This window comes from Triticum urartu, chromosome 7A, assembly GCF_056163025.1.
Source record: "Triticum urartu cultivar PI428250 chromosome 7A, HENAU_Tu73, whole genome shotgun sequence".
NCBI classification, from domain to species: Eukaryota; Viridiplantae; Streptophyta; class Magnoliopsida; order Poales; family Poaceae; genus Triticum; species Triticum urartu.
This window is the reverse complement of record NC_141879.1, coordinates 645,695,657-645,706,797: the sequence shown is the minus strand read 5'-3', so window position 1 is coordinate 645,706,797 and position 11,141 is coordinate 645,695,657. Positions and strand designations below refer to the sequence as shown.

General features: G+C 44.7%; 1 protein-coding gene across 1 annotated transcript; it reads right to left on the bottom strand.

The window, feature by feature from the left end:
• Window positions 1–9,702: 9,702 nt before the first annotated feature.
• Window positions 9,703–10,555, bottom strand: LOC147961016 (BTB/POZ and MATH domain-containing protein 2-like). The gene is made up of 2 exons (XM_087533633.1): window positions 10,550–10,555; window positions 9,703–10,341 (listed from the first exon to the last, which is right to left on the bottom strand). The coding sequence occupies exons 1-2, from the start codon at window positions 10,553–10,555 to the stop codon at window positions 9,703–9,705; spliced, it is 645 nt and encodes a 214-aa protein (XP_087389759.1).
• Window positions 10,556–11,141: the final 586 nt, after the last annotated feature.

Below are 11,141 nucleotides of genomic sequence, written 5' to 3'. Positions count from 1 at the left end.
GGATGGATGGGTAAGTGCTTATCAGCTGGAGGTAAGGAGGTACTAATCAAGTCAGTTGCACAAGCCATTCCGGTGTATTCCATGTCATGTTTTAACACTACAAGAAATCTGTTAATACATGACGGATCTTGACTGTCATGGATCAGCCAAAAACTGTCATGCATGCCCATCCATGATGGATTTGAAATCCGTCATGTATACCGCGTCATAATTTGACACCATACTCTCCATGACGGATCTTGTCCGTCATGGATCTTCTTCAAGCCCGGCCAAGCCCAAACTAGGCCCGAGCCTTTGTGACGGAACTAACTGTCATGGACCAATGCCACGTAGGATTTTCATTTGACAAACTGGCATGACGTGGCTGCCTATGTAGACACTATTTTTCGTCACGAAATTCGTCATGAATCTGGAATCAATTTAAATTTAGTCTCGTCCATTTCTTTCATTCGAATTTTGAACCAATACACTTTCAGCGCAATGGGTTACACAAAATATTGCCAATTTTGGCTCAAGACAGTATTTCCAAAGTGCAATAAATTACACAAATTGTTCAATATATATAATCCTCCATAGGTATCCACAACAAAACAATTTATAAAATCTATAGGTATCTACAACGGAGCAGTTTATAAAATCCTCCATAAAATGGTAATATACAACATATATTGACAAAATATATCACACAGCAAGGTTAGGAACTAGTTGTCCAGTACAATCCAATTTACAACAACAAGACATATAAGCTACTAAGGTTGTTATTCATGGTTAGTCCTCAACCCTCGTGATGTCAACTATATGTCCTGGCGGATTGTGATGGACAGCACCAAGTAACCTGCTACCCAATCATACCTACCATATTTACAACAACATTAGACATTTGAAGATATGAATAGATAGTAGTAGAAATAAGAGAATTAGAAGAAACTTCAAAAATCAATTGCATATTCTCTAAAATCCTTAAATCTTACTGTGCCTACAAATGAGAATAATAAAGTATCTATTATAAAAAAACAATAAACATGAGCTTGCTACAAATTAATCCAAACAGAAATACGTCAGATGGAAGTCTTATCAAGTTGACTTATAAGTGATAATGTAATAGAACATACATAGCAAAACTCATGTACTATAGCAGCACCAGTTGAGGCCCTATAAATCCGCCAAAAATGGTATAACTAACAAACAATATCCATGATGCATTACTACTGCTCGACGGTTTGGCTGGCGTAAGATTTTGATGTTCATGTCTCAACAAGTTCACAGATGAAACTAAATATTTATCAGGGCACTGAAAATAGTAAACAACACTTAGTTTGTCAACTGAGATAATGGTTAGGATGTATCAGTTATTGATTTCAGCCACATGCATACTGGGATTACTTCGATTAGAGTGCATAAGATGATATATTTAACCACCAAGATTAGTGGGGCACAAACAAATTAGTTGAAAACCCTGGTGAAAAATGCATAACTCTGAACTAGATGAACTAAATAGGTGCAGTTCAATAACACTTGAGCTGGGGACTGGAAATAATAGGAGTGACAGTAGAGAACTAATCCCTGGTTAATCACGGAGCAGCTCCACCGCGGCTGCCCTCTTAAGCTCTATTGTGCGCCATGCGGTTGCACAGCTGCTAGCGCTACCTAGACCTGCATCCCAAAAACAAGAGATCATAATAAGACAATTAGAGTGTTAAGTGACCGAAATAAAAAAAGGAATAACATTAAGAAAAAGATTTGGGATCACTTGTCAGGAGCACGATTGAGGAAGGATACTTTGGCATGGTGCAAAGGAGTTGAAGCAAAAATGTGTGGTGTTGCTGTGTAAGCAAGTGCTAGCTTGATGTGTGCCTCCAGGTTGAGAGAGAGTGAGCTAACACATGGCTTTGGTACTAGAACTAGTAGGTGCAGAACTAATAGTAGTACTACTGCTCTAAACTGACACACTAATACATGTCACAATGTAACAATGTAATTTTCTTATTAGATTCAGATTAAACTTATTTCTGGAATACATATTCAGCGGGGTGCAGGAGACGACAACGAAAGAAAAGAAATGCCTAGGGAGAAAACTCTAAACAGAACATGTCGACATGTTAATAGAAGACCACATACCAAAGTGCAGCAGTTTGTCTCTACTTGGTACCCTGCATTTTATCACTATTTGGTGCCCTGCAGTGTGCAAGATACATAAACAATTATGAGAAAAATTTAGTGTCAAAGATTCAGAGAGAAAGCTGCAATTGACCCTGACGGTGTTGGACCTTTTTATCAATCTAGATAGGAAAAAATGTGAATCGAACTGTCCAAATACACATGCATCATTAAGTACTATCTATATAGGAACAAGGGGATTAACTAACTGGCTAAACCAAGGGGCACCAAAGAATCTGACATTTCTAGTGAAATAGGTACTGTGGTATACAACGATTGGAAGAAAACTCATCAATAAGACTTTAACTTGGCGCACTTGCATTCAGACATCACCACCAATGTGGCGTTCTGAAACAAAAATGCTCTAGTGCAGATGTGTTTCCAATTGAGGTGTGCCCTACAGTCTTACAAAACACAAACAAAATAATAAGGTTTCAGAAGCAAGCAGTTGCACAACTACATCACTCCCTGTCTTCCTCCCTTAGATACATCAGCGATTAAAAAATAGTTCATCAATTGGACAAGCCATCAACACACTCTGAACCCAAAGACAGCATATGGAGTAGTGGGTGAATCAAGCACAACACAAATTTAACTGCTGTCCATGTAGAGAGAATGAATTCAGAAGGTTTTACAAGTAGAATGAACAAGTTACCTATGATGCTAAGATTTCATCCTGAACTTACTACTCATCGACAAGCTGCTCCTTGAATGCCAAGTACTCAGAAACGATTCACGAACTGTTGGGCCCTATACTTCCTGCACACATGCGTGAGGGGGATCAGACTGAATCACGAGAGGGGGCGGGGGCATCTGGGATGAGGTTAGTGTGACCTGGGTCAGGCGGGGGGCTAACCTTGGTGGAGAAGAAGGTCTCGCCGATGGCAGCCCAGTAGTTGGTCGCCCGCCGCCAGACGTTGGACAGCGACAACACCGTGCAGCCCGCAAGATGGGCGCGAGGGGGCACGATGTGGACGGAGAGGAGCTATATGAGACGCGTTGTGTAGGCGGAGAGGAGTCATCGAAGATGCGCAGCGCTGGACACGATGCCGCGGCCGGATCCCTAGCCATCGCTAGGGGTCGCGGGCGAGCGCTAGAGACCAGGAGCAGCAGATCTAGTCGGACTAGAGGAAGAAGGGGTCGAAGATGTGTCGCGAGAAGGATGGATGGGTGGGGATTACAGCGGATCTGGTTGTTGCTGGAGCTACAAGGCAAGGGAAAGGGAGGGGGAGGGCCGGCGGCGAGGTGTGGGAAGAACGCGAGGAGTGGTGGGCGGCGGCGTGCTGTGGGAGACGGGGGAGGGGGCCAAGGAGGACAGAGAGCGGGAGCTGAGCAGGAGAATTTAGGGTTAGGTTTTTATACAGGAACAGGAAGATGGGCTTTAGCGGGCTTGCGGGGTTGTACCAGGTCATCCATGACAGTTTCTGAAAATGTCACCAGAAATCCGTCATGGATTAACAGGTTTCTTGTAGTGTAAGCTCCCCAGAGGTCTATGTGAACATATAAATTCTATCATCCGCAAGTTCTGGTGGGGCTGCAAAGAGGGGCAACGAAAACCGGCTTGGGTATATTGGGAGGTAATGATAAGGCCAAAATACTTGGGAGGTATGGGTTTCAAAGACCTTGAGCCTTTTAATCTGGCACTGCTAGCTAGACAGGCATGGAGGGTGATGCATGATCCTACCTCGTTGAGCGCCAGGATCCTCAGAGCGTCTTACTATCCAAATACGAAGTTCCTCACGACAGAGCTGGGTTCACGTCCTTCTCAAATCCGGCGAGCTATCCTGGAAGGGCGCGATATCCTTAAACAGGGTATAATCCAGAGGATTGGCAACGGTCAGACCACGAGCATATGGGATCACAACTGGATACCCAAGGAGGGGTCATTACGGCCGATTGTATCTCGGGTCCAAGACCCACCGCAGTTGGTTCCGGAATTGCTCCTTCCAGCAACAGGTTCGTGGAACGATATTCTTTTGTCCGAACGGTGTTCTTGCCAACTGATGCGGAGGCAATTCTGCGGATTCCGGTATGTACTAGCAATATTGAGGATTTTTGGGCATGGCATCTGGAGAAGAAGGGAATCTTTACGGTGAGCTCGGCCTACAAGTTTATGATCAACACAAAGATCTCTCGGGAAAACTGGCTTGAAGGAAGGAGTGGGTCATCAAGCAATGATAGAGAAGAGCGGGACTGGTCCTCTCTTTGGGCCATGACGGTGCCTTCGAAGGTCAGAATTTTTCTATGGCGACTAGCCCGGCATTCTCTTCCAACGACGGTTGTTTTGAACAAGAGGAATATGGCAACACGTGATGCATGCCCGCTTTGCGGGTCTCCTGATTCATGGCAGCACACCCTTGTGTCATGCACGTCAGCCCGCTGCACCTGGGCTTTATCTGAACCGGGCCTGGTGTCACACATGGCGGCGATCGAGGAGCCCAGTGCTAAGAACTGGCTGTTTAGGCTGCATGAGGTTCTTGATAAGCAGTCTTTCACCAGAATGATTGTGACGTTGTGGGCGATTTGGTACGCCAGAAGGAAGGCAATCCATGAAGGCATTTTTCAATCTCCACTTCAAACTAGTTCGTTTGTCGCCTCGTACATCAATGAGCTGCAGCAGTTGGAGAAGCCAAAGGAGAGGCAAGTACATGCAGCAGTACCGCAAGGAAGAGCTAACTGGCGTCCATCACCGGTGGGTGTTATGAAGATCAATGTGGACGGGGCTATTGGGCGCCACAGACGTGGCAGGGCTGTTTCAGCGGTGTGTCGAGACCACACAGGAGCATATTTGGGCTCCTTAGCGGCTATTTATCATGGCATAACGGATCCGACAACCCTGGAGACACTTGCATGTAGGGAGGCTCTTGCACTAGCAGAGGATCTTCAGGTGACAAACATGATGATTGCCTCGGATTGCAAAGGAGTGGTACAGGATATAAATGAAGGATCCGGTGGGGCGCACTCGGCCATTGTACATGAAATATCACTTCGGAGAAGTTGTTTCAATTCGGTTGTTTATGTTTTCGAGCGTAGAAATCATAATTTCGAGGCTCATAATCTCGCCAAATTCGCTTGTAATTTAGGAGTTGGTAGGCATGTTTGGTTGGGAACTCCCCATGACCAACGCCGTGTACCCATGAACATTGTTATTATATAATAAAGTTACGAGATTTCTCAAAAAAAAAAACTAGGCAGGGTTTTGCGTTTTTTGTTTGATTTTTTGTATTTTTAAAATAATTTTCCTTTTTCTCCTTTGTCTGTTTTTTCTTTCTTTTCTTCAAATTTGTGGAACTTTCCTAGTTCATGAACTTTTTGAAAGTTTAAAATTTGTAAACTTTTTAGAATTCATGATTTATTTTAAAATTTGTTGAACTTATTTAATTTTTTTAACTTCAAATTTTATAAACTTTTTAATTTTTATAAAAAAATCCAAAAATTCATGAACCATTTGAAGTCAACCAATTGGGTTGCTACTTGTTTTTGATTTATTTATTTATGGTTTGAGTCCTACTTAGGAACGCGAGACGATGGCGGCTCTTTAAAGATGGAATAAAACTCTCCCTGCCTATCCTCTTTGCGGCGGTGCGGCGGGGAAGACCCGAGGCATTGATCGATCCATCAGCGGAGTTCTGCTCCTATTATCTCCTTCACCTATTGCAGAATCGGATATTCAAGATCCATCCATGGTTGGACGCTACTTCGTTGGCTATCACGTATGACATATGGAAAGCCAAAAAGAGAAAAGTTTATGCATGGATCGGGACGCAGAAATGGGGCATTTTTTCCGAAAAGGGGAGCTTCCCGCCCTTTGCATCAGAACGATGCATACGGCCAACTAGAGTAATAATCAAATAGGTTCAACACAAGTATTGATGTCTGAAACAAAAGAACAAAAAATGCTCACAAAGAGCAGACGAAAAAAGTAAAGCCAGAACCGGCTGGCATAAAAAAGATAGGAAAACTAATTGTCTATCCTATTACATGACCGCCATCCAAACCGGTTGAAAATAGCCCGTGCTACCATCTCCCATCAGATAGATCCAGTAACCAAACGCTTCCTGACCTCCGTCGAAGTGAATAGCGACCATATACGGATCAACGCAGTGTCTCGGAAGATAACCTGCAAAAAATGAATATTTACTGTTCTGTTAAAGGCCAAATCATTTCTGCAGTTCCAGACTGCCCAAAATAAAGCACATACTCCTACGCGAATGTGTCTCGCTGTTTCGAAATCTATCCCGTCAAGCCACATCCCAAATAACGTGCTGACAGTATTCGGAGGAGTAATGTTAAAGGCTATGTGATCCGTCCGCTATAATTTTTTTGCCAACGGGCAGTCAAGAAAGAGGTGTTTGATGAATTCAACCCGATCATAAAAACTACATCTTGTAGGTCCCGTCCAATTGCGTTTTACCAGGTTGTTCTTAGTTAAAAATGACTTGTTTATGTACAAATCACATAAACACTTTAACTTTCAAAGATACTTTGACTTGCCAAACATGTTTCGAACTAGGAATGGAGTTAGAATTGATAACATCCAGATACATGGATTTAACCGTCCTCCCCAGTCGTAGTAAGCTTCCAGCACAACTGATCGGGCCGTTGAGAAAGCTGAACATCCATCAGACTACCCACAAGATGGAGCCAAGCTTCCCAATGGTTTTCGGCTAGCGTCCTCCCGAAGTGAATATTGAGAGGGATGAAATGAAGTACTGTCGCAATGTAAGCGTCTCTTCATTGAACAATGCTATAAGGGGAAGGATATTGAAGCGCGAGTGGTGCTTCTCCTAGCCATGTATCCTCCCAGAACCTCGTAGTGGTACCATTTCCGACTATAAACTTTGTCCTATTGAAAAAACTGATTTAATTCTCATCAGTCCTTTCTAGAAAGGCGAGTCTGTCGGCCTCACTGTCACCTGGGACAAAGTTTTGAAATGAAGGCAGTGGCGGAGCCATGATTGGAGCAAGCCCCGGGCCCAAAAAAAAATCGCCGCAAGGAAAAACTAAACGTCCATAAGTCACTTAGCTACCACAAAAGATACCCCATACAAAATATGGCTCAATTGCACGATAAATTTAGAATTGAAACCCAATGCCCAACAATACAATGAAAAAAAAATTAAAAACATGTCAAAAACTACAAAAAACGGTATGTGATAAAAAAGAGTACCAAATCAAAAGAAGAGCCAACGCCTCCGGTTTGCTTCACCAGTACCTCACATAATCTCATCATCGGAGGAAGAAGAGCCAACACCTTCAAGACATCAAAAGAAAATTTTCATAAGAGAAGGCATAAATGACGTCAAGTGAAACAATTATCATTGATACAAGTATAAAAACTTACCACTTCGACGAGGTAAAAGCCCTTTGCGAGACCTAGATGATACAAATTGATATACAATATCATCATCATCAATACTTGCAAATACATCTCACTCAATATGAAATCTCTTCATCTTGTTTTTCTACAATATATGAAATGAAATTGACAATTACATCAAATTGAGTTCAACAATACCCTTGGTATATGACTGGATACACGCATATACACACATTATTGCAAAGTTGGGACTAGTTTATACGCTGACATTGTGGAACACGATAGAAGTGGAAGCATCAGGGGAAATTGGGAAAGCATCAAAAACAATACCAAGGTGCGACAGCAAGCAGCCAGGCGCACCATGCGGAAGATTGGACAAACGACGCACAGGAGGGCGGTCCGGCAGTGGCCGGGACGGCGACGGACGGCGGCGCCGGTGGCCTGCGCTAGTGCTGGAGTCTGGACTCTGGAGATTGATCTTGAGTGCGTCGGTAGGAGTTAGGTCCGCGGCGGCCGCGCGAGCGCTGGCTTCTCCTGACAGAGTCATGTCGTGCGTGCGTCCGTCAGTTTCAGGTGAGACGGCCCATCAGGCTGGCGTCTCCTGTCGTGTGCGAGTTAGACTTTTTTCTTTAGGTTAGTTATTATATTAGATCATGGCTCGTGGGGGCGAGGTCTCCTACTCTCCTGTTGTGTGCGTGCCCGAGTTGGAGGTTTCCTCATACGTGAGACAGCCCATGACGCTCTGGGCCTCCTTCAATTTACTGGGCTGCACCCCGAGCCTATAGAAAAACATACATATATAATAGGCTAGTAAGAATTCCACGCCCCGGGCCTGGGCTTTGGGTCCAGCTCCACCCCTAAATGAAGGTACTTACTACGCAGAATCTGCACCAATGTGGCCTCCGTCTCAACAGATAACTTATACAATCATTTACTGAGAAGGCATCTGTTTTTTACCTCAAGATTTTCAATACCCAGACCCCCTTGGTCTTTCGGTCTACAAATAATATCCCATTTGGGGAGTCTGTATTTTCGCTTCAGTTCACCACTCTGCCAGAAGAAGCGGGGTCGATAGAAGTCCAGCCTTTTCTGAACTCCAACTGGTATCTCGAAAAAGGACAAGAGAAACATGGGCATACTCGTGAGAACCGAATTAATAAGAATTAATCGGCCTCCGTATGACATCAGCTTGCCCTTCCAACAGCTCAGTTTCTTCTCAAATCGATCCTCAATGCACTTTCATTCTATATTTGTCAGCTTACGATGATGAATTGGTATACCCAAATACGTAAAAGGTAAAGCCCCCAATTCGCATCCGAACAATTGCTTGTAAGCGTCTTGTTCCTCATTGGCTCTTCCAAAACAGAACAATTCGCTTTTATGAAAGTTAATCTTTAGCCCGGTCAATTGTTCGAATAAGCATAACACCTGCTTCATGTTTCTCGTTTTTGCCAAGTCATGCTCTATAAAGATGATAGTATCATCGGCGTACTGTAGGATAGACACACCTCCATCAACTAGATGAGGAACCAGGCTACCTACCTGATCAGCATCCTTAGCCCTTCTTATTAGAATCACCAATATGTCAACTACTATGTTGAACAGAATAGATGATATCGGATCTCCTTGTCTCAGGCCCTTATGTGTCTGAAAATGTCATCATTCACTTTATTCCAACACTCTCTTTTTGCATGAAAAATTCTACCTGATGTTGCCAGTCCTGATCAAAACTTTTCATACGCAAGGCCTGTTGAAGAAATGGTCATTTGACTTTATTGTACGCTCTCTCGAAATCCACTTTGAAAACAACTCTGTCTAGTTTTTTCGCGTGAATCTCATGGAGCATTTCATGAAGGACCACAACCTCTTTTAGAATGTTTCTGTCCGGTATTTAAGCAGTTTAGGATGGCTGCACCACAGAGTGTGCAATCTGCGTGAGTCTATAAAGTCACCTTGTTTACAAACGTCTCCAGCACAGGACAGGATGATTCATATAAAGGACTCACAAGCAACTATAGCAAATGCAAAGCATTGGAGACGCCATAACAGACGAAGATCGCAATGAACTTGGCACTGGTAGGTCGTAATCACGGCAAGAAAAACATTGGTGGTCATGAAAGGTACTCAGCATCGGCACTCATCAGATGGCACGCGCGCAAGCATGGACAAGCGAGTCCTGATCTCCGGCGACTTCAAGAACAAAATCCATCCCCTCGTCGGCCGTTTCACATCTCCCGTTTCACGACGGGACGGAAAACTTCGGAGACCGGGATGGCCTTGGTGAAGATCTCCTTTACCACGATGATATCGCACCTGATAACGAAAGCGTCGTCCTTGAGGTAACCGCATCCTTCAAGCTCGCTACTCTCGATGAGACCAACCCCCGGCGTCGAAGTGTCTCTGCCCGAAAAGGTATTCTGGCCCGCACGGACGTATTGCGGCCTTGGATTCCCATCATGGTCGAGCAGACTAATCGTGTATTTGGCTTCCACTTTATCGGCATCGACGTCAACAAGCTTCAGAAAGATGCATATCTCACCGGAGTCGTGGCGGTTCACGCTGTCGGGGTAGTAGTGCAAGCACCAGCGGTGCCCTGCGGCGGCGAACGTCTCGGACGCGATGTGTGTGCCGTTGCCGATCCCCTTTGTGCAGGAGTAGCCGTCGATGCGGAGGATGTGCGAGCCGGACCCGACGACCGGGGCAACGATGGCCGACGCGGTCAACGCCGCCGCTGGCACCGATGGAGGACGCAAAAGCGTTGGACATGTCGCTAGAGCAGTAGATGGTAGCAACTGGGGAGATCGAGAATGAATGGCAGATGAGCGTGAGACGGAGCCCTCGAGGTTGTTGGTAGGTGGCAGGAACTGGAGGTGGAGAATGGCAGACTAGCACGAGACGGAGCCCTCGAGGTACCTATATACGATGATGGTCGTATTTTCAATATAGTCTATCTATACCCATGGGCGTCGGGGGACAAAATTAATATTCTGACCTAAAAGGCTAACAAAATTCTGATTTGACCTTCGTTTCAAAAAAATAAATTCAATTTTGACCTCTTTGGGTGACGCCAACATCCATTGCGAACCAGACGCTAGGAACCCTGGCATCTGGCCCCTGGCCCGCACTGCCCGCCTGCCCGTTGACCTGCTGACGTGGCAATGGGGCCAGACGCCAAGAACCCTGGCGTCTGGCCCTGGTAAGTGGATACCCCCCGCGGGCCGAGCCCACCCACCCATCTCGTTTCCTCTTGGGCGGCGCACGAACAGAGGGCTTCTCTCCTTCGCCCCTTTTCTCCCTCACACCAAATCCTCACCTGATCTACTCCATCCTCCACTCTAGTTCGTGGATCTGGGCCCCCTAAGCATCCTTGAGGTATTCTCCCCCGTCTCCTCCAATTTATTTGGGTTGAGTCCTCTTCTTTTTGATGCATTATTCAACACTAGGTGATGTTAGATGAATAGATGGTTTCTTTGTTTTAGGAAATTGTTTGTAGTTGATAGATGATTTGGTAGGCAGTAGATGATGTGTAGTTGAACATGTAGGCAAAATCAATTCCGTTTTGTGCATATGTTGTCCATAAGAATATTTTTTTGAACTAAGAGGGGTGATGAATACATGATTTTTGTATGTAAAAGACTTGTTTGATAATTTGGTTTGATAGATG